The sequence below is a fragment of the Lynx canadensis genome, chromosome C1 (genome assembly GCF_007474595.2).
Source record: "Lynx canadensis isolate LIC74 chromosome C1, mLynCan4.pri.v2, whole genome shotgun sequence".
In the NCBI taxonomy this organism is placed as follows: domain Eukaryota; kingdom Metazoa; phylum Chordata; class Mammalia; order Carnivora; family Felidae; genus Lynx; species Lynx canadensis.
The window spans coordinates 181748590-181774075 of record NC_044310.1 but is presented as its reverse complement, the minus strand read 5'-3'; the positions used below and the strand labels follow the sequence as shown (position 1 = coordinate 181774075).

Here is a 25486-nt window from a genome sequence, read left to right as displayed (position 1 = left end):
GGCCACTCTCACCTTGGCATCCCTCCTACCAACACTCCATTCTTCACCCATCCACCTTTCCATACACCCTCTGGAAACCAAATGCTGTTAGGTTTCTTTCACTTTTGATCCTTTCCTAGTTCGTTCTACCATTCCTCAGATAATAATTCACTTGCACATCATCTTGATCAACCTTCCTTTGAAGGCACTTAAATATGGCAATACCCTGAATAAAATATGCAATTAAAATTAAATACACTATTTGGAATATGATATGAAAATACAGACGAAAAGTAGGGCTTATTTCCCACAGATTTATATAGCAACTGGAAATCACAAGGAATGAGTCATAGTTTTCACAGCTATTTTGTAGCTGGGCAAGAATTAGAATCACTCCCCCTGAGTCCCAGTTTAGAGCTCTGTTCTAAACCATATTTTGTCTCAAGGAAATATATACAAAATACATTCATATACAAAATATATACATAAAAATGGCAAAGATCAAAGTCAATGTTTCCTTGAACACACACCAACATCATAATTAAGCATGTGGCCAGAAAAAAATTTTTTTTTGAGTTTCGTATCTCAGAAAATGGAAGAGATCATTACAAAGTACTTACTCTTTGCTGCTTGTAGTGCTTAAACATTCTAATGCAGTGTTCAATGATAAATAACAAGTAAATGCCTCCTAGAGCGACAAGTCCTTTCAATACGGCATCATATTCCTCCAAAAACTTCTTAGATTCGTGTCCATGAGAATGTCCATGCCCATGTGCATGTTGATGACTATGATCATGTCCACCCTGAGACTATTAATAAGAATAACAAAAACTTCTAAACAAGTAATTAAAGATGCTTTTTAAAATTTTGAGACTATAATCTGCTAGGACACACAACAAAATACCTTTCAATTTTTAAAGTGGTTCTCTAAATATTATCTCACATAAATATAAGTAACCTTTTATTTAATTTTGCTGTCTGTATTCAGTGGCCTGGAAAGTATTACATTTCATGGTAACTCTAAAACAAAGACCACAAACTCAAATGGCTATAGGAGCTGACACACACTACAGTGAGAAAATCAGGCAGCATTAAGATATTAGGAAGCATGGGTCCTTTTTAAACCAAAGTGAACATGACCCAGATGTCTAACATTCAGTAAAAACAAACTAATTCACCTGCCGGTCACAACCTGTGACTCCCTGTAATCTTTTTCTTAAACTGATTATATTTTTATGTTTTTCTCTTATAAATTAAAGAAGTGATGAGATGCTACCTGTACTTACAAACTGTGGAACATTATAAGAATATACTCACACATGTTTATTTTTCTACAGTTTAAAGCTTTAGCAAAAAATAAATTATAGAAATGGGTACTTTTTAATTGTCAAACGTACAAGTTCCACAATAACAATCTTAAAAATTAGAGATCTGGTCTTAAGTATTTCCCTTCCTTATAACATTTATCTGTACTTTTTCTCCATCTGCTAGCAGCCAAGAGAAGAGATTTCTAAACTTCTCAAAGACGATAAGGCCATTTAAAAAGGTAACAGCTTTACATAATTAATACTTAAGGAAAAAAATAAGTCAAATAGCACCTGAAGACTGTTCTCACTTCAATCAACTGTTCTTAATAGGCCCAGTTTTGAAATTTTGTGGCTATTCTTGATGATGGTAAAAAGGGAAAGCAAGGGGTAGGAATAAAGGAGGAAATCAGTAAATAACATAATGAATCAATTTTTAAAAATTTACATTCACAGTTTAAGATTTATTAATCAATTTTTTTAAGGCAGTGTCATATGGTATTCCAGATACCAAATATGGAATTCTGAACCAATTCCTCTGAGTGAAGAAGGGGAAGAGGAGTATACAAAACACACAAGTAACATTCTGGGAGTGCCTGGCTGGCTCATTTGGTAGAGCGTCCAACTCTTGATCTCTGGGTTGTGAGTTCAAGCCCCACGATGGGTGCAGAGATTACTTAAAAAACGCAAATCTGTTTCCCCAATACTCCAAAGGAAGTGGTAAGAATATTTAAAAAAAACATTCAAACCTGTAATTTCACATTTGGAAAAGAAAAAGCCCCAGTGTTTTCATCATTTGAAGTAAAAGCAGTAACACTGTATAAAATACTAACTGATAACAGATTTTAAAAGGTTGCTAAGCATGGTACCAGAAGTGTGGGCATATGATACTATTAGAAGGGCCCTGAAATAGAAGAAAATAAGTGGTATTCCGGGAGAAAACATAAATGGCCCCATATGTAAGGAGCTAAATGCCTATAACTGAAATTAGTTAACTAAATTGTTAACTGAATATGTCAGCCTATTCTTGATCAAATAAAGATACCTGGGGCACACTGACTATACAGCACAATCATAAGACCACTTCTACATTTCTCCTAATGGCTTTCTTGATATAGCATACAGATAAAAATCAATGAGTGGTGTATCTTTTTAAGTATTCATTTACAGAACTGCTAATAGAGCAATTTTTTGTAAATTTCAGCTCTACCCAGATTAAACTGACATATAAAACTGTATTTAAAGAGTACATTGTGGTGATCTGGTATGTATACGTTGTGGCAGGAAAAAGTAATACTGATGTAACCAATTTTTGTTGCTATATTAAAACCTAATGACTCAATTTACTTCAAAACTATTGCTATTAAAACTATGCAAATGGAAAAAATACTTCATCCTATAGGCAAATACAACAAATACTAGATTAGTGTACTATAGTTTGCTAATGAAGGACCTTTTTAGCTTAAATATTTTTATTTTTGTTTTGTTTTTTTAAAGATTAAAAAGATTTCTTACATGGGGCAGTAGATGAAGAAGGGCGTCTCCACTCATTGTTCCTACAGCTAGTGCAACAAGGAATGTGAGAAGAAATTTGAAGCATCCTTGGTTAATGATGGGAACCAAGATCACGCCTAGCAAGGAAAGCAGGCTAATGACAGTGATAGAAATGATACCACAAATCCATGCTGTAGGAAAGAAATTAATAGTCAACATTAATATGACAATATAAGCCAAAAAGCTCTAAAGAACAATAAACTTAAGATAAATGAGTCATGGAAGATAGATTATCTTACCCTGACTATGTTTTTTAAGAAGTTTTACATTTTGGCACTGCTGTGTTTAAAAACAAAACAACCACATAACCCACCTGAACACTTTAAAAAAGAATTAAGAAGTTCAGACCAAGTTATAAATAGTACCTTCAGTAGCCCATCTTATTAGAAACAGGGATTTAAAATGACTTCAGGCTGTGATTCACTCTTAATATGTAGACTGTCAAAAAATTTTTACCAATGTATAAAGGCAGAGCCACAGCAATAAAACTATTCATTTAGAGAATACAATTATAAAACTCTCCTGTGAGCATTAGAGGAAGCTGAGTATCTAGTGTTATCTTTGTAAATCTTTTAATACAAAGTTTGAGAAACTTAACATACCAGTCCAAAATGGAAACATATTCATAAGAGATTTTAAAAAAAAGGCCTTATTACTGGTACCATTTTTGCATTTCATTTCTTATTTTTACAAAGGATAATTCAATCCTGTCCCCTTGATACTATCTTTACACTCCATAAATAGTTCCAAATTCCCCTTGCTCCAATTTGGCTTTCTGTATCATTTTCTACTTTGTAAAAATTACACTATATAATTTTGGGGGATTTTGTTTTTTAAAGTGTATTTACTTTGAGAGAGAGAGGGAGAGATTGCACAAGCAAGGGGGGAGGGGCAGAGAGAGGGAGAAGGAGAGAGAGAATCCCAGGCAGGCTCCTCACTGACAGTGTGGGATGCAGGCCTTGAACTCACAAACCACGAGGTCGGATGCTTCATCAACTGAGCCACCCAAAGGCCCCTCACTATGTAACCTTGATTGAACCAGAGCACAAGAGAAATGTTTTCACAACAGGATTTGTGAAAAACAGAAGTGTGATGGAAAGGGGGAATTCTGTCCACATTTCTTTATCGAGGCTATTCATACATAGATTAGATACCAGAAATAACTGCCAGTGGTTCAGGGGATGGGGCATGTTCATTTAAAAAGTGAGATTATTTTCAATTGGTGGCCTAAAGTGAAATAGAAATGTTCTGGCCTAAAAGTTCCGTTTAATTTTTATCTATAGAAAATTTCACTCAATAATAACTTGGTAAAGTTTTTCATCCAAAATGCTATTTTTTCTCATCAAACCCAATAAGACTATAATCTGAGAAATTTTACGTTAAGTTATAGTAAGGGAACAATGGAAAAGGTATTTCTTCAACAAGGTAAAAAAAATTTCAAAGACAAAGAGAAGTAAGGATAGGTAAGGAAATGAAACTTTACTTCACCCACTAAATGCTGAGATTTATCAATTCAACTGTGTTTATACATTAGACATTTTAGTCACAATATCCAATGACATTAATACTATAAGCTAATGCCATGCTAAGGTAGCTCACAGGATTAAAACAACAGGTCATCTACTACTAATGGAAGTTCTGTGATTTATTCTATATCTAACAGATAATTTCTGATATAAACACGGGTAATCTAAAAGTCCAAAAGAAGATAGAAACACACAGCCAGAATTTGCATTTAGAGGCTTTAATCCTTGCAAAGATTTGGGAACAAGGAAGAAAGAGGCAAAGGGAAAAGATTCATTATGAAGACAACATTGTTAGTGAAACCAAAAGATAAGAACAACTATGGTTGGGACTATAAGGCACAAGGAGCTAAGGTCAAAAACTCTATTCTAGAAAGAAAAATATAAGGTCAAAATGTTGACTTCATAATGATGACCAAGTTAGTTTATCTCTGTGCCCCAAGCACAGGCAGGAATAATAAAGTCAGTGGGAGAGCCTGAGGAAATAGGTTGGAGTAAGGTGGCCATAGGTCTAAATTCAGGGAGCCAATAAAAGTTATTGGCCAACTAAACCAATAAAGGAGTGTCAAAACTACCACAGCTCTGTAGTTTCAATCATAGTAATGGGGAAAAAATGGACAAAAGATACTTGTAGTAACTAAATGGGACAAATTGAGGCTGGTAACAAATACATTAACCTGAAGATAATATGTCTCCTATATTAATATACAATTCTCCCTTCCCAAATATGTTTTTTTTCTTACTTGGGCAGTAATTAAATTTAGAAGCACTTTATCTCAAAACAATCAATATAAAAGCAACTTCAATTAAGAATTTAAAGAAAAACAGTACTAAAAATGACTTAAAAAAGCCAGTAATTCATATTCGATGATACTCTGTATATACTGATATATATGCAAAAGTATAGCCAAAGCTATAGATGAGACCCAAATATAGTATAAAGAGTAAACAAATTTGCTAACTTCTCGTATTAAAAATTTGTATTAATCAGAATTATTTTGCAAATGATGCACTGGAATTAAGCACCGAAGCTGTCCAAATGAAGTATTTCTTACTTTATTCCTATGTCCCAATGTCCAAGAAAATTCATATAATCTATAGATTAAGATGCTAAATTTACCCAAAATCTAGTTGGGTAACTGTTATTTAACCTGATCTTTCCTTTTTTATTTTTTTTTTAGGGTAATATTATATTCTACACTGGGAAATATACATTCATTCATTTTTGGATTTGCCCTTTAAGATATTTGCAATAGAAATTAAATTTCTAAAACTTATTATAAGGAGTATACCATTAATTTGCTGTAACAGACATTTGAGATGGTTAACAATTTACACAAAATAATTTAACAAACTAATAAAATATTAGCATTAGGATCATATTTGAACATTTGAGCTTATTAGATTACAGAATTCAAGACCCTAGGGGAGCCTGGGTGGTGCAGTCAGTTAAGCGTCCGACTCCTGATTTCAGCTCAGGTCACAACCTCACGGTTTTTGAGTTCAAGCCCTGCATTGGGTCCCACACTGACCATGCAGAGCCTTCTTGGGATTCTCTCTCTCTGCCCCACCCATGCACATACATGCACTTCTCTTTCTCTCAAAATAAATAAACTTAAAAAAAAAAAAAGAATCTAAGACTCTATTAAACCATTATATATTCTTATAAGCATATTTATAAAAATCTAATCATTAAAGAGAGATGAGAGAAAATGTGATTCTAGTTCCTAATCACAAAAATTATATCTGAAAATGAACATTATTCTAAGCAAGTATTTCCTTTCTAAAATTCCCGTATTAACTCCTGGCTAAGGGTGTTCTGAATGCGAAGAAAAGTCCTAAAAGAGTCTATGAAACCATAAATATTTTGCAATGCTCTGAGGTGACTTACAATTTCAAATGGCTTTTGGTTAATTAGCTAAAAACCAAATTACCAAACGACAAATCAACCAAAATTGAATCCAGTGAAAATCAATGTGCCAATATGATAGGTGAGCTAAATATATCGTCACTTAACACCAATCACAGACAGACTGACACATTATATTAGTCAAGTGCTTACACAAATAGTTGGGGGAGGGTCTGAGTGTGAGAGTGTGTATGAGTTCACATGTGCACAAATGAGTACATATCACATATTACACACTCCCAGGTATAATTTCTTATGTATCAGCTCTGAAATCATCTTTCTTATCCACCTGAGAAAGCAAATCTGTGAACTAAGACATACTTGAAAGAGAGAAGCCAGTCATTATTAGAAAATCTTTAGCATTTCTGATATTTGACATCTGAAACTCAGAAAATACAAGAAAACATAAGCCCACAAAGGAGAAAGCCTTACATAAATCAATCCAGCATCAGAGCCCAACTTCAGGTGTGCCACCGTGTTTCTATCTTTAAGGGAATGCCATTTACTTAAAAGAAAATGTGAATGATGCCACTTGGAGTCAGTGCAACGGTATCACATTGAGCTTGGCCAGTGGCCCCTCCAAAAGAAGTTGATACACACACACGCACACACACACACACTTTAAAAAATAAATAATACAGATGCTTTTGGTTTTCTGGTCACTTGGCCAAATGATCGTCAATAATTGGTTACTGACCAACAACAAAAGTCAAGAATCAGAAAAAGACTAAGCTCTTATATTAAAGTTAAATAATCTGTATAACTCTGAACACCTTATATAACTTTTCTGAAATTAAGAGTTCTCTCATTTTTCCAACTAGAGGAAATAGATTTAGTATGCATGCTACCTTCAAAAGATTTAATGGATCCTATAACTTCTCATAACATATTTTGTATAAAACACACAGCACAACTGGGACTATCATAAGTATTCTTCCATATATACACTGCCTGTATTGACAGAGTTGGAAATTATTAAAACCATTTTCAAAGATGTCTATTATTCTGCCACTTTAAAAGGAGAATTATCGGGGCGCCTGGGTGGCGCAGTCGGTTAAGCGTCCGACTTCAGCCAGGTCACGATCTCACGGTCCGTGAGTTCGAGCCCCGCGTCGGGCTCTGGGCTGATGGCTCAGAGCCTGGAGCCTGTTTCCGATTCTGTGTCTCCCTCTCTCTCTGCCCCTCCCCCGTTCATGCTCTGTCTCTCTCTGTCCCAAAAATAAATAAACGTGGAAAAAAAAAAATTAAAAAAAAAAAAATAAAAAAAAATAAAATAAAAGGAGAATTATCTTTCCAATTCCTTGATTACCAGTAAGCTACTTTAACTGGCACTGTAATTGCTATCTTCATACTATATAGCTAGAAAGGACTTTAATAATCTACACTAGTATAACTCAAACTGTGTTCATCTAATTCTCAGAGGTATTCCAAGGGGAAGGAGAGGAGAATTTAATAATCAAAAAGATTTGGTAATACTTGGTTAAACAAGTTCCCTCAAAGCCTCCACCAATTTAATAAGCAATATGAATCTCTGCAAGGGGAATACAATGTGCGGCATTTTTCTAACTCACTTGATCATGGAACCTATTAGTATATCTCAATGAACCAGGATCCTACAAAACAGGATTTGGAAAATGCTAATGTAGACCAGTGTCATTCTACTTTACAGATTTACATACTGAGGCAGAGAGATGTTAAATGTTAAATAATGTGAATTCACACCTACTAGAATGGCTGTTAAAAAAAAGAAAGAAAATCACTTGTTGGCAAAGATGTGGAGAAACTGGAACCCTGGTACACTGCTGGTGGGAACGTAAAATGGCACAGTCACTGTAGAAAAGGTTTGGTAATTCCTCAAAAAACTAAATGGAATCACCTTATGACCCAGGAATCCTACTCCTACGTATATACCCCCAAACAACTGAAAGCGGAGACTTCAATACTTGTATGCCTGTGTTCATTACAGCATTACTCAAATAGCCAAAAGGTGGAAACAACCAAGTGCCCATCAATGCATGAATGGATTAACAAAATGTGGTATATACATGCCATGGAGTATTATTAATCAGCCATAAAAAGGAATCAAGTTTCAATATATGCTACAATATGGATGAACCTTGAAAACTATGCAGAGCGAAATACACCAGACACAAAAAGACAACTATGGTATGATTCTACTTATCTAGAATAGCCAATTCAGAAACAAAAAAGACAAGAAGTTACCAAAGGCTGAGATTAAGAGGAAATGATGATTTGTTGCTTAATGGTTACACAGTTTCTATTTGGGGTGATAAAGATTTTTTTTAGGGTGCCTGTGTGGCTCAGTCAGTTAAGCAACTGACTCTTGATTTTGGCTCAGGTCATGATCTCACAGATTTGTGAGTTCACACCCTGCTTGCAATTCTGTCTCCCTCTCTCTCTGCTCCTCCCTTGCTCACATGTGCTCTCTCTCAAAAATAAATGAACTTAAGGAAAAAAAAAAATTTTTAATAGATAGCCTGGCTGGCTCAGTTGGTGGAGTGTGTGACTCTTGATCTCAGGGTTGTGAGTTTGAGTTGGGTACAGAGAATTACTTAAAAACAAAATCTTTAAAAAAATAGTTTGATGGCTGCACAACATTGTGAATGTAATAATCGCCACTGATTTGTACACATCAATGGTTAAAATGGCAAATCTTATATATATTTTAACATAATAAAAAATGATTAAATAGCTAGCTAAAACGGCAAAGTAAAAACTAAACCAAAACTCCTGTTAATCCACTGTTTTCTCCTAAATTAAACTACAGTATTTTCAGTGAATTCTTGGCCCAGTCATTTATTACTTATGTATTTACTTCACAGAGGTGGTTCCACATAAAGGAGAGTAAGAAAAATAAGTCTAAACATGAAAGTAAGAAGAAATACTAATTCTATTAACTCAAATGGCAATCCATCTTTCAAAATTTGAACAAATTGGGATGGGGGAGGGACAAAGGATTACCACAAAACAAATAACATAAAATCATCAGAATATACTTTTATTTATTTCAGTGTTACCTAAAAATACATATGAGAGTAAGGTTAACATATTTATGTCCCATCCAACATAAATTATCACTTAGGTTTCTTATTTCCTAAGAAATAAGGGCTAAGAAGTTATATTTCCCGTTTCAGATAAATTAGAAATTTTCTAGGTATTTTCTATAGATTGCAATTATTCCATCATACCTATTTCATTAGCAAAACCACCCGCTATCTCTCACAAGTGTATGTTATAGATACATGTTTTCTTATACTGATTTACCGTTCATTTTTTATAAGTAATTTTAGGGGTGCTGGGTGGCTCAGTCAGTTAAGCATCTAACTTCAGCTCAGGTCATGATCTTACGGTTCATGAGCTTGAGCCCCACAGCAGGCTCTGGGCTGACACTCAGAGCCTGGAGCCTGCTTTGGATTCTGTGTCTCCTTCTCTCTCTGGCCCTCCTCCACTCAGGTTCTCTCTCTCTCAAAAATAAATAAACATTAAACAAATTTAAAAAAAATTTTTTAAAAAGTAATTTTAGCTTTCCAGCACTAAAATTTTAAGTAATAGTCTCTTTACAACTTGTAACTCTTCTTCGAGGACAATTACAATCCTTTTGACCTATGAAAAGTAAAATTGTTTTCATTTTATTGTACTTGAAATATTTTCCCATGCTATTTATAAACACTTATTTTTAGAATTTGTAACATTTATATTTAAGCTTACATAAATGCTACCGTAATTTCCTATGTATAGAAAAAAAGCAGGTAATAAAATTTTTCTGATTTCTAACCAAATTATTGTACTTTTAAAATCACAACTTGTTTATTAATATACAACCCCCAAAACAATAACAAAAACCAAACAATAAAAGGCATCTTTTCTAAAACTTAGGCCAACCAATGAAACACAAACTATTAAATACAACCAGCAAATGTTTCCTTTATCTGTACCCAAGATACCATATACAATAAAAAACGTTAAATGTCTGAAACAAGCTTCACTTATTCTGCAAATTAGGTTGCTTAAAACGTTAAAGGTCTTCAAGCTTAGTTATTCACCAACTCCCTTTCTCATTATCTAGAGAGAAAATGCATTCTTTTAAAAAGAAGCGCTCATCTGTGGAAACTTTCTAATTAACTCGGTTCAAAGCATGTGCAAGATGGCAGTTTTCTACAATTTCAGCATTTTAATTGGCAGAAAATGCTTAGCGGCCTATTCACAACCCCCCTTGGTAATTAAGCTAGGGTCAACTCTATGACTAAATGAGCCAATCTTGTGAAACAAACGATTTCCACCATACACAGTATATGGCATACTTGGTTTACAGCAGTCTTTGAGCAGTAATGAGGTGGTCGCTGTGTCACTATGGGAGATTTATATAGAACAAGTTAACCTTTCTTAATAGTGCAGCAGTCATTAAAAATAATTACTAGCAGGGCATTCTTTCTAACAATTATTAACGTCTATCAGGACATAGTTAATTCAAGCTTCATTTCTGACAGTGCTAATAACCACCTGCAAACAACTAATCAATATTCACTATTAGTTATGTATTTGCTTTCAAAGCTAGTATTATTTCCTCTGAGGCTTTTTAGATTGAATAAACTATAATTTTCAATATTATGATGGTCAAGCATCTGTCAATACCATTGTTAAAATATGTAAATATTATAACAAAAATTTAAGTCATAATCCAGAGTTGATGTAATAACAACTAGAATTTCTCAGAAGCCTTAAAAATAAAAAAAATTAAAAAAGCTATTCGTTTTAACTCTAGATGTGACAGTCTTGTCTGTATTTTTCCATGTAAAGAACAAAGTGTTTTATTTTTAATGTAAGTCAAATAATCTCAGGCCTAGCTTCTCCTTTCCCCCTGCCTCATTGAGAATTTATAAGCACCTGTGAGAGACTGTGGTTCTCAAGGTGTTTACTCATCTACAAAGGTCACTGAACATGTAATGAAGCCAGCAAAGGGAACATATTTTATCTGTCCAAAGACCAGAATTGAGAGCTACTAGGTGGACTTTCTCTGCCTTAATGACTGGGTATTACCTAACAAGACTATTATTCTTGGGTGTTTTGTTTTACTAATCTATACTTACAGCAATACTTACTTATACAAATACCTCTACCACTTTCTTGTCTATCTATGTCTGCACTACCTGTCAAACACTACCAAATATAACTAAATGTAACTCTCTTTATCTTCCTGTCACACTTTTGCTAGCAAGCAGACTTAAGAACCTTTTTAGCAGAAGCAGTGGAGACGGGTACAGCAGTACAATTACAAGCTTTAGGTGGAGAATACTCTAATTCATATCACAGTTCTGCTACCTGGCAGCTATGTGACTTTGGGCAAGTTATTTCATTTCTCAAAGCCTCCATTCCAGCAAATAGGAACAAAAAAAGTTCCCATCTCATGGGTTTAACAAATTAAATATCCTTGTAAAAGTATTTAGAACAGTACATGGTAAGGTTCTAATAAAGACTATAATGATTAATTTATCTATTCTCAAGTTATTTTCCTATTGCAAAGAAATTACCAATAGGTAGGTACCTATGAGACTTATTTTGTTATGTATTGAGAGCATTTTCTTTTACTTGAACTCTTTCAAGCTTTAAGGAATATCTATCTCTATCCCAAATAAAACTCTTATATATATATATATATGGAATGTGATATTCTTAAACATGTCTACCATACTCTTGTGCTATGAAAAAAATTTAAATTCTGCGTTTTCCACCTTTTATCTTATCAGAATTTCTTTTTTGGCCCACATTCACACATATTAATTTAATTTAGTCTATTTCATTACAATGCAACAGTGCCACTCCATCTTTGGCATTTCAGCCAGAACTGCCTTCATCGTGATTTGCACATGATAAAGTTCATGAGAATTCCACTCATTCTGAGAAGACTGTATTATCAAAGTACACTAGGCTGATAGACAATGACCCTTGAACACTGGTGGGTTGGGGACAACCCCTGCCCCTGCACGTGTAGCCAAAAATCCAAGTGTAACTTTTAACTCCCCCCAAATTTAACTATTAACAACCTACTCTTGATGGAAAACCTTACCATTAATGTAAACAACACATATTTTGTATAAGTGTTACATATCGTATTCTTGCAATACCTGACTTTTCCTGAATTTCTTCAGTATTTCTAGGCTACCCGGTTCATCTGTGAGGTTTTTTTTTGTTGCAAACCTCCAAGAGATTTTCTAATTTATTTATTGAAAAATATCCGCATACAAGTATACACATGCAGTTCAAATCTGTGTTGTTCAAAGGTCAACTGTAGTCATAAAATGATCTTCAAAGACTCATTTTCAACAAGTGCCTTTCCTCGGTTATAACTGAAAGCTTACAGATTAATATTAAGTAATTTATTCAATCAATATATCAGCACTTTTTGTTCAAAGTACCCTTTACCTACTTAGGCTTTAGAGATGCTTGAGATGAAAGACCTTACTTCCTTTAAGTAGCTGAAGTCCACAACAAAAACAGATAACAAATCCAATTATTAAAATCCCTCAAGCTCTGTATGATAATGGAGATATCCAGAGAGTGTCAAGGAAGGGGATTTAATTAAGCCTAGGATAGTAAATAGGTTATCCCAGAGGGTCTAACCCTTGAGCTGAATTTTTGACAAATCATAGTAGTCCCTCTAGTAGAAAGGTTTAGAAGGTGAAAAGGCAGAGATAAAAGAGGGAAAAAGAGTATAATCTGTCATTAGGAGTTTGTTATGGTTAAGGCTGAAAGGATATAAACGAATGATCAGGGGACCCAGGCTGGCTCAGTCAGTAGAGCACTCAAGTCTTATCTCAGGGTCATGAGTTTGAACCCCACATTGGGTGTAGAAGAGCTTACTAAAAAAGAATGGTAAGGGATAAGGATGGAGAGGTAGGTAGGCAGGAATCCTATCCTGGAAAGCCTGACTGGCCAAGTAAAGGACTCTGAAATTTGAACAATACAGCATAATGCAGTTTGCTAAATATAGGAGAAAAAAATAAAACTAGCACATCACATCAAATCTATGTTTTCTAGGGGCGCCTGAGTGGCTCAGTTGGCTAGGTGTCTGACTCTCCATTTCAGCTCAGGTCGTGAACTCACAGTTCGTGAAGTGTGAGCCCCGCACTAGGCTCCATGCTGTTAGTGTGGAGTCTGGTTGGGATTCTCTCTCCTCTCCCTCTCTCTACCTGCCCCTCTCTCCAAAAAAAAAAAAAAAAAAAAAAAAAAGAAAAAAAGAAAAAAAATCCATGTTCTCATAGACATTATTGCTTATAATAAAAAGATATAAAGAAAAATATTAGAGATCTAATGAAAAATATTGAACAGTGTAAAGATATATGACAAAAATCATAAAAGTGATACTCAGAATTAACTAAATCTGGTAGATAATAGCATAGTTATTAACTGACCAAAGGATTTATCAGACAAACCTTAGCGTTGGTGGGATCTAACATTTATTAGGCCTAGGAAATGCGGGCAAATTACTAAATTTGTCCATACCACAGTTTCCATATCTGCAACAACAAGAATCATGTAACAGCTCCCTCGTATAATAATGTAATAGATTATTGTTAAAATTTAATGGGGGGGGAAGCATGTGAAACACTCAGCACATGGATAGTAAAATGATTAAATACACTTGCTTGAATCTCAGTACTATCAGGGATTAGCTCTGAGACTGTGGGAAAGTTATAAGAACATTCTCCATCTTATAAAACTGCTGTTGAGGAGAAGTCATAACTTTTACTTAACACTAACACTACAATACGTGTTTGTTAACAAAAGTATGTTAACTATCACTAAAAAGAAAAGTCTATGTCAAACAATCTCATTTGTATTCTAGAAAGGGACGGTTATGAAGTTATTTCAACAATTCAATCAAGAACCAGAAGGACCTGAACAAAGTTATAATGAGTAGACAGAGTTGGAAGGTATTTAATTGAAGATTCAATTGGACTTGACAACTGATTATATAAAGGAAACAAAACAAAAACCATATGGGAAAAATTTCAAAGACTTTCAGATTTTATCAAAAACAATTGTTACGGTTTTAGGGATTCAGTAAGAGGAACAAACTTTTCATGGAGTAGAAACTTTGGAAATCTCAAGTGGAGGTACCTGTGAACATCAAGGTGGAGCTATGTAGCCAACCTAATATGGTTTGAAAAAAGCCTAGATGGGGTGCCTGGTGGCTCAGTCAGTTAAACAGACTGACTTCTGTTCAGACCATAATCTCATGGCTCGTGAGTTTGAGCCCCACATTGGCCCTGTGCCGACAGATCAGAGCCTGGAGCCTGCTTCAGATCTGTGTCTCCCTCTCCCTCTCTCTCCTGCTTGCTCAATCTCTCTCAAAATAAACATTTTTAAAAATCTAGAAAGAATTTTAACAATAGTTTCGGTCTTTGTTGAAGGTCTCTATAAAACTGCCCATGATGAATTCATGTGCCAATCACTGGCACTTCTGAAACATTCAGAGAGTTTAACCACACTGGCTTCCCTTTGTATTTCCTTATAAACTTAATGTTAGCTTTTTATCAGAGGCCCTCAACTCTGCTAAAAAGTAACTATAACACCAAATCACTTTAATTAGTGGCCCCAATATTTACATTTGCCCATGAAGAAGAATCCATTTTATCGCAAACCTACAATCTCCTTTTTAATCTAGTTCTCTATCCATAGCAAAAACATTCCTCCGTAATACCAGAAAGGGACAAGTAAGCTGTATTGTGCCTCTTGTCTATCCCCAATCCTTTCTAAATGCTCATATCTAAGCCTGACTAAAACACCGAAAGTCACCCAAAGGAAGACAATTTGGAATTACAGTACTAATTCAATTACATTAAAAAAATAAGTAGAGAGACTATTTTGAGGGGAAAAAAAACTTAAATCTTTCTTACCTGATGCCCCTATATTTGCCTTATCTTCAGGAACCTGATTTTTATCTTTATTTAAATCTTCAACTAAAAGTTTGTCAAAATGCTCAATACAAAGTCTGCTGTCGATTTGATACAATAAAGCAGGGCAAAGGTATGTAAATAAATCAGGTGAGATCGGAGAATTGGCACCATGACCATAGTATTTTAACAACTGAGTGACGTTCAAACACTGCAAGGGGAATTGATAAAACAAATTAAGTAAGAGTACTTTAAGAAGATTAAGCAGAGAAAAGAAATTACTATGTAATGAAAATATTCTAAATATTATTTGAAAATAATCTGTAATACAGATAACTATTACAAATAAAGGTTTCTTTTAAGGATTTATGATGGAAATACATTGAACTTCATTACCCAAGACTTTATGGACTTTAGCCATTTTTCCACTCTAATACATGAAGATAATGACTTTCTTGGTAACTGATAAAATCACTCACAACTATATTCGTAAGGGGTGAGAAGAAAAATCACTTTCCTATTCAAAGTGAAATCATCAATCATTTGTCAATAGACACAAAGTACTTTAATAAATTTATATTAAAATATATCATTCTAGCCTAAATGCTAAAAGTAGAAGACAAGAGAAGGCAGCTTCATCCACCAGTACTTTTAAGGGCAAAACAAAGCAGACAACACATAGCAAACAAGTTTGGACCTATCATATGCAAATATCTAAAATGAAGGCAAAGCAGGTGGTGGTGCTTTTTCTTTTTTTCCCCCACACATAATACACTTCAGTTGTATGCTTGTTACTGACTTGCTACCTCATTATATGATTTTTTTTTATGGTATAAAAAACAAATCAAAACACACAAATAAAAAAATGCTTCTTCTCAGGTCTTAATGTGAGATACTACTCTATCTACTGCACAGAACATTTCTAGAAATCCTAAGAAAATTCCAACATGCATCAGACCTGTGAAGATATAAACAACATGTTTGACTGATGCAGACCCCACAAGTCTGGTAGAAAGAATATGATAATGTCTGGTTATTATCAACAAAAGATTCTAAGATATTATCTAAAGTAATAACTAAAAGCACTTCTTTACAAATACACTAAGATTTTAAAATATAGTGACTTTATTTATTTTATTTTTAAATAGAAGTGATTTTAAAATCAGTGTTTATAACTGCTAAAATCAATATCTGATTATCCAGGGAAGAAACACAAAGATATTTCCATAGATGCAAAACATATTTCATAATAGAAACAGAAGAACAGCAAAGGGTAGGGTCATTTTCCATATTAATGGTGCTGCTTTTTTACATATGAGCAACAATAAATTCAACTTTATTAATTGAATAAATTAATAAAAATAAATTTTCTCAACTTATTAATAAAGAGTACTAAAAATTAAACAAAATGTTGATATACCTTTAATGAAACAAAATGTGTATGAGGCAAATAGTTAAAAAAAAAATCAGGAAGGAACAAATCAAACGTGAAAGTATTCAAAAGAACATGAATATTTTAAAGGAAAACATAACCATCCCATTACTAGTGGACTTTCCTGTTATTTTATCTTTTTGCATTCACCCTAAATCTGTCAAAGGGCATGGGAGAAGATTAATTTTAAGGCAGCAGACCCTCTGTATCATAAAGTGACATACAGAAAACAAACCTACCATATATACAAAATACCTGACTTTGGAGCTACATCAATGACAGGGAACCATTCTGTAGTTAATTCATTAAGTTAATGATTATGTAAAGAAAATGCCTAGTCACTTTCCAACAGGACAGGTTGAACACAAGAGGCTTTAATTTTCAAATATCTAGAAACCAACTAACAATAACAAAATGAAAACTTGGGAAGTCAAAACAAGTCATAAGCAAGAAAGTAAAATAATGAATACGAGTTCTAACAACCTCTGAACATTTACATTTGAGGGACCCATTTTTGAGAATAACACAAGTGAAAATCCAGATAAAAATCTTTAATCTGATTTTAGGATCTTAAAGTATTTGTTCAGAAACATTATCTGGAAATAAGTTTGAATACGATTGACTATTCTCCACTGTTACTTCGCTTTTTACCTAAAATAGTCCACAATCATCTGAGAATTATGGAGCAACCATCTCTTCACACCTACCTCATGCTGACGGTCATCTTCATTATGATCTTTGTGGGTAGCAGCTGAATAAATTGCACTTTTTTTAACATGTGGTGCTTCTCGCTTCCTAGTATGTCGAAGTTCACCTTCATTATCAGGATTAAGATCTTGGTGTCCATGACCAGGATCGTGACCATTATGTTCCGGAAGGCGTACGTGAGAATGACCTGGGTTATGTACACGATCAGGTTTGTGGACCCGATTATGTTCATACTGTTCACCCTGATCATGGTTGGGGGGAAAACCTGGTGTAATAACCTCAGAATTTTCATTACTTTTCTTCCCTTTTCTCTTCCTTTTTCCTTTTGGTAGCTTACTTTCAGATTGTTCCTGTGTTTTATTGGTCTCTGTTGAAGGTTCATGGCTAGGCTCCCCACGCTCACTGTGAGCAATGGAATCATTGGGAAAATGGCGAGTGGTGTTATGATCTAGGTGGTGATGCAAACAATGGTGATGACATAAGCGATGATTACGGTCATGTGTATGTTTATCATCAGATTTGACAGATACTTCAATTGTCTCTTTCTCTGGATCACACTTATGGTTTCTTTTGTTGATACACTAGTCACAGTTTGATTTTCTGAACTTAAATGATTGTGGGAATGCTGGTGGTTATGGGAGTGAAAATGCTTTCCCTCTTGAACTGCCAAAATATCTAAGTGAGAAACATGATCGTGGCCAAGATCCTCATGATTAATCTCAACAACTTTTATCTCTCCAAGGCCCAAGTTTGTTAAAAGTTTCTCCAGACCAAAAAAGGATAATCTTCCATTTTCACCATAACGGTCAAAAAGTTTTTCAATGTAATATTTTTTTTCATTTTCAGCATCCAGCACTGAAAATTTGCTTGACTTCCGATTCTGTCATCCCACGACGATGTCTGTGATGTTCTTCAGAACCATGGTCTGTTCTTCATGGCAATGGTTGCAGTGATGGAAACTAAATAGTCAGCAAACAAATGAGGCAAAATTTTGTGTGCATATGTACCTTCATTTCTATTTTTCCTAAAGGGATTTAAAAAGAGAGGCAAGTATTAGTTCATACTTAGACACATTCAAAATAATCATAAACTCTCCAGAAATTGCTAATCCCTAGACAAATGTTTTACCACATTTCTTTCATGACTATAAATCATTCTTTCCTTCTTCAATTCCCTATAAAAATGGCCCCTTTTATCAAATGTGTACAACCCTTCAAATTAGTACAAATTGCTCAAGACTCCATCTATAAGACAATTCTGACTCCCTTTAAGCACAACATGTTAAGAGTCTACTATATTTATACAGAAACTGTTGGCTTCCTTCTTATCTGGTCCTTTACAAAAGTTTGCTAATCTCTGTTCTTGAGGTCCTGGGCAGTACAATAAGACAAGAAGATGAAATAAAATGATAAAATGTATAAAAACCAGAAAGATGGGCGCCTTGGTGGCTCAGTCAGGTAAGCATCCGACTCTTGGTTTTGGCTCAGGTCATGATCTCACAGGTTCCTCCATTTGAGACTCACATCAGGCTCTGCGCTGACAGTGCAGAGAATGCTTGGGACTCTCTCCCCCTCACTTTATGCCCCTCCCCTGCTAGTGCTCTCTCTCTTTCGAAAGAAAGAAAGAAAAAAGAAGAAAGAAGAAAGAAAAAGAAAGAAAGAGAAGAGAGAAGAGAAAGAAAGAGAGAAAGAGAAAGAGAAAGAAAGATGTCATTATTCACAAATTATAGGATTGGGTATATAAAAAATCCAAAAGAATCTATAAAAATTAATAAGCTAATTCAGTATAATTGCCATATATAAAGACAATAACCTAAAATCAATTTTACTTCTATACACTAGCAATAATGAAAAATTAAAATTAGAAAACAGTATCATTTACAGTACCAAATGACTAGGAATAAATCTAGCAAAAGATGTGCAAGACCTTTACATAAATGAAAGATCACATATTACTGAGACAAGTGAAAGACCTAAATAAATGGCTATATCATATTCATGACTGGATGTTATATAGAGCCAAAGTAATGTCAAAATCCCAAAGGAAACTGAAAATTGATGAGGTACTTTTTATAGTTATGTGGAAATAGTAAAGTCCAAGAATGACCAAGACATTCATGAAGAACAAGAACACTTACTCTATCAGCAACTAAAGACAGTGTGGCATTTGATGGAAGAACAAACAAATAAATATACCTAACAAAGAACAATCTAAAAATAATATTCTTTCTTCCTTGATGCTTGGTCAACTCGATTTCCATTTGAAAGAAAAAATAAAACTTGACCCCTACTTCACACTATATGTAAAATCAATTCAGACAGATTATAAACCTAAACCTCAAACAATAAATGTTAAAGCAATAGAGTGTCCAGAACTGTGCTGTTCGATATGGTAGCTACTACCCACAGATGGCTACTTACATTTAAACTACCTACAATTAAAAATCCAGCTTCTCAGGGGCACCTGGGTGGTTGAGTCAGTTAAGTGTCCAACTCTTGGCGTCAGCTCAGGTCATGATCTCCTGGTTCGTGGGTTCAAGCCCCAAGTCAGGCTCTGTGCTGACGGTGCACAGCCTGCTTGGGATTCTCTCTATCCCTCCCCTGCTCACACTTTCTGTCTCTCAAATACAAAAACAACAACAACAAAAAAAAACAAAAATTCAGCTTCTCAATCACCCTCACTACATTTTCAATGCTCAATGGACACTTTCAGCTTATGGCTACTATATTGGACAGTATAGATATAGAACATGTCCATCATCACAGAAAGTTCTATTGGATAGCACACTTCTAGAACATAGAAATGCAATGTGAGTCAATTATGTAATTTTAAAATTTTCTAGAAAAAGCAGGTCATTTCCATATTTAACTCCCTATATATGCAAAATGTGATTTCAACATGTAATAAATATAAAAACTATTAATTTGATTTTGATATTCTTTTTTAATACTATGTTCATTGAAATCCAGCATGCACTTTACACTTACAGAACATCTTTACTCAGACTAGCCACACCTCAAGTGTTCAATAACCACATGTGGCTACTGGCTACTGTCCTGAAAAGTGTACAACTAGAACATTTATTCAGCAAACTACCATTAAGACCTTCAAGATAGAGGACAAAACTTAAGACACTCTTAAGCATGGAGAACAGAGAGTTACTGGAGAGGTTGTGGAAGCAGGGATGGGCTAAATGGGTAGGGGCATTAAGGAATCCACTCCTGAAATCATTGTTGCACTATATGCTAACTAATTTGGATGTAAATTAAAAAAATAAAATTAAAAAAAAAACTGTAGACTATGTTAGCAGGTAGTAAGGAAACTGAAGAGCAGAGCAGGGTAAGGGCATAAGGAGTGCATGTGGGGGCAGGGATGGCCACCAGTTTTGATATGGTAATCCAAGGGCCAGATGGAGAATGTAGCATTACCAAATTGAGATCATACTGTTTTACAGGCTTTCTTCTACTTATTAAATGGTATTTCCCCATGCTATTAAATATTCTTTTGCAATATATATACTAAAAAAAAAGACCTTCAGGATAGAACATAAAAAACATTATAAAGGGAAAAACAATAAAGTATAGTACAATTAAAATTAAGGTCTGTTCATCAAGAGATTTCATCAAGAGATGAAAAATGGCAAGCCACAGATCTGTAAAAAAAAAGGGGGGGGGGAGGGGGGTGCTTGGCTGGATCAGATGGTAGAACATGCAATTCTTGATATTGGGGTTGTGGGTTTGAGCCCCATGTTGGGCGTAAAGATTACTTAAAAATAAAATCTTAATAATAAAAAAAGGCAAGTCACAGATCGAGAAAAGATTATCACCATGTTACCAGTCAAGAATATATAAGGAATTTCCACAAGGCAACGTGAAAATTACGTGACAATTCAATGGAAAAATAGGCAGGAAGTCTGAACAGGCATTTTGTAAGAAGACAGCCAAATTACTAAGCATATGAAAAGATTCTCAACTTCAGTAGTTATCAGAGAAATACAAATGAAAATCACACTTGGGTATTACTATATACCCACCAGAATGAATAAAATACAAATGGTGTAGGTAATGCACTGCTGGTGGGACTAACCATACATTGGTATCTTTTGGAAAAATGTTTGACAGATCCCCCAGAAGCTAAACATAAGCATATCCACTCACACAGCAATTCTACTCCTGGGTATATGTTCAACAGAAATGCATACAAAGTGACACCAAAAGACATGAACATGAAAATTAACACAATCATCATTTATCATAGCTTAAAAGAGGGAAAAAAGGCCAAATGTTCATCAACAGAATAATCTCTCAACAGAATACTATACAGGAATGAAAATGAAATTACAGCTTCACACATTAACACAAATAAATTTCACAAACATGAGATTGTACAAAAGATGGCAATCACTAAAGAGACCGTAGTGTATAATTCTATTTATATAAAGTTAAAAATGAGTAAAACTAAACCAAGATAATGACTTTTTGTTTTCCTTAGAGATTTTACTCTGAAGTAATCTCTATACCCAACATGGGCCTGAACTCATAACCCTGAGATCAAGAGATGCATGCTCTACCGACTAAGCCAGCTAAGGTACCCCAACGATGACTTTTTGAAAGGTAGGTAGAGGGCAATAATTGGAATTGGAAAGTGAGGTAACTGAGTAATGGTTACACAAATATGTTTACTTTGTGATAATTCATTGTATTTATACTCTGTGTACTTTTCTATATACATAATGTATTTAAATGAAAAAGCTTTCTGGGGCGCTGGGTGGCTCAGTCAGTTGAGCGTCCAACCTCAGCTCAGGTCAGGATCTCGCGCTTTGTGAGTTCGAGCCCCGTGTCGGGCTCTGTGCTGACAGCTCAGAGCCTGGAGCCTGCTTCCGATTCTGTATATCCCTCTCTCTGCCCCTTCCCCGCTCATGCTGTCTCTCAAAAAAAATGAATAAATGTTAAAAAATAAATAAATAAAAAAGAACTACCTTAAGACAGGATGCTTTGGTTATAAATAATAGAACACTAAAGGAAAATTTCACATAAAAAGCTGGGAGAAATGGGTGGTTCCAGGATTATTGCATGATCAAAAACTCAGGCTCTCAGGTTTGTCCCTGCAGTCTCAAGGAACTGCTATTGCTACAATCATTCTAACCTTGTACAACTATATTCAAAACTGGAGGATTTCTCTTCATGTCTCTTCTTACCCAGGGAGAAAAATCTTTCCCTAAAGTCTATCCCAGACTTCTCTTTCCATATATTTGAACAGGACTGTACAACATACCCACGCCAAAACCTGTAACTGGTAAAGGAAGAAATTACTATGATTGACTTAGACAAACATATTCATTCCCTTAGGAATGGAAAGATCTCTCTCTCCTGCATATGAGAGGAAGTGCCCACAGAACATGGGGACTTAACAGCAGGTTTAAAAGGAGGTAAAATAAAGAATGGCAGTCAATTGTGTAATCATTAGTGCCTGCCACAAACCTACATGCCCATCAGTGGAAGAACAGATGAAATAAATGTGGTATATTTATGTCATTAAAACTTACACTGCAGTTATAAATGTACGAACATGAAGGAATATATAACATGCACAAATCCCAGAAACAATTTATAAATTACAAAAAGATACATGTCCTATCACTTAAACACAATTAAAAACATGCAGAACATCTTACTTTTAGGGTGTATATATACAGGTAGCAAGAACCTATCATGGGGATGATTACACTCTGGAATGGTTACTTTTCAGGAAGAGGAGGGGAGTCAAATGCACTGCATCGCATCTGCAGTTTTATTTAAGAAGGGAGGGGGCCTCGGGGCGCCTGGGTGGCGCAGTCGGTTAAACGTCCGACTTCAGCCAGGTCATGTTCTCGCACTCTGTGAGTTCGAGCCCCGCGTCGGGCTCTGGGCTGATGGCTCAGAGCCTGGAGCCTGTTTCCGATTCTGTGTCTCCCTCTCTCTCTGCCCCTCCCCCGTTCATGCTCTGTCTCTCTCTGTCCCAAAAATAAATAAACGTTGAAAAAAAAAATTAAAAAAAAAAGAAGGGAGGGGGCCTGAAACATTGTCACAAAACACTTATTATTTGTCAGAGCAGCATAATGGGATTCAGGTGATATTCTTCAATGTAGTCTTAAGTTTGAAAAGATTTCACATAACTTCTCTCACATAACTTCTCCATGTAATCAAAGTATGGTTGTAGGAGCAGAAGTAGCATCACGGTCACCTTGGAACTTGCTAGAAATGTTAATCCTTGCACCCTACACAGACCTACCCAATCAGGAACTCTGAAGGTAGGGATCAGCAATGTTTTATCCAGTCAATGAGTCAGATGGCTAAGGCTTGAGAACTACAATCAATATAAATAAATCAAACATTCCCATTTAATATGATACTTCAGTCAAATGAATGTTACAGTTTCCCAAATAAATTAGATAGAATTATGTGACAGATGTGGCTTAAGAATTTTAAAAAACAATTAGCCTATAATGTTTTTTAACTGCCAAACTACATTAAGTTTGATTTTTTATTTTTTAATCCAAACACATCAGTTTCTCATACAGTCTCATGGATAAAATCACCATTTAAAATATATTAATTTTACTTGTGCACTAATGAAAAGGCATGAGTAATGAAGACAATCACTATTAAGCAGAAAGAGGACAGTTATACTCCCTGCAGTTTACTTTGATTTTCCACTAGAAGATGCTAGTGAAAGAGGACATTTTTAGTCAACGTTGCTCCATTCATCAGATATGTAAATGCCTTGTGGTTTATTCAGCGCATATTATCTCTGTCAACAGGTACCAGTGGTGGGAATAAAACCTACATGTATTCTGATCAGGCAACATCAAATAAATGACTCCATGTGTCGCTAAACAAGCTCGTATGCCCAAAGCACAGCAAAGCCAATCACTGAAACAACAAGTATACAGCAAGGAAAGGGTTTATTTGAGAAGCAAACAAGGAGACAAGAAGATGGGAGAGCAAGTCTCAAGTCTGCTGGACATTCAGGGATGTTTAAAGGCAAACAAAAAAAGGTCTGTGTAAAAAGCTGCAGCTGCACTTACTAGTCCTGTTAACCTATGGTTACTTGTTTCAACCCCATTGTCTTTTTACCATTCCTTGTTCTCAAGGGAACTAGGACCACGACCACTCTAGTTATTTCTAACTGAAATGTGGCAAAGACCGGAGTTAGTAGACTAGAACCTTTCCGCACTCATTTAGAAATATTCTTTAGTTCCAACATTCCAACTGAAACCCAACATTCTGCATTACCAAGACTTTTTGTACTTTGGTTCCCCTAGCAACATATTCCTATCCACATACAAAATGTAACCTAGGGATGCACAAAGCACTCCTGTTAATTCAGGAGGATCAATAATTTCATTCTGCAGACTCACTGAAGGTATCATTTGAAACCAAGAAGTATGGTTAATTGAATGACTTGATGAACCTGACTCTAAGTTGATGGAGAGCGTCAAATTACATGAAAGGAGCAAAGAAAGGTTAGTTATAGGCATTATTACTGGGTTGCTGTGGTGGTACTCTGTGCTGGGTTCAGGATGATATAGCCAACAGTGAGAAAGACTGCCAGCCTTGACCAACGTCGGAGAAATCCTAATGGTGGAATTATCTTTCCAAGCTTGAGAGGTTGCAAACACTTGAAAATACAAAATACTGATAACCAAATGTCCTAAATAGTAGTTTTAGGTCTTTCAGAGGCTCACTGATCCAAGGAGCGTTCTTTTCAATGTTCTCCTTGCCAACAGGGTATAGGGAACCTGTGGATTCTTATGGAACCAGCTTCACTTGAGTGATAAATACATGGCTTAACTCCCTTTAGTTTCACTGAAGAATGGATGGTCAACAGCACTGCAGAAGGTCCTGTCCAACAAGGTCCTCTGAGTGCTTCTCTTTAGTAACACCAAGTCTCCAGGTATCACGTGGTATAAGTGAACATCCGTGGGGTACACATCAACCTGCTGGAAGCAAACTTATGTGTATCAGTTAAGTATTTCCCAAATATTGAATATACCTGATAGTATCCATAGTGCTCCCATCAGGAACTCTTAAGTCATAAAAAGGATGTAGAAAGGGTCTTCCATACAACATTTCATAGGGGCTTAAGCCAAGCTTATTGCTAGGGGCCACTCTTACCCAAAG

General features: G+C 35.2%; 1 protein-coding gene across 1 annotated transcript in view; it reads right to left on the bottom strand.

Annotated features, from left to right (window-relative positions):
- The window catches only part of SLC39A10 (solute carrier family 39 member 10), a 41897-nt gene extending 23560 nt beyond the window's left edge, over positions 1 to 18337 (bottom strand). The window contains 8 exon segments of the mRNA XM_030328073.1: positions 600 to 788; positions 2799 to 2968; positions 15188 to 15395; positions 17324 to 17898; positions 17901 to 18195; positions 18197 to 18252; positions 18255 to 18288; positions 18290 to 18337. Coding sequence (XP_030183933.1) covers positions 600 to 788; positions 2799 to 2968; positions 15188 to 15395; positions 17324 to 17898; positions 17901 to 18195; positions 18197 to 18252; positions 18255 to 18288; positions 18290 to 18337 — 1575 coding nt within the window.
- Between the last annotated feature and the right edge of the window lie 7149 nt (positions 18338 to 25486).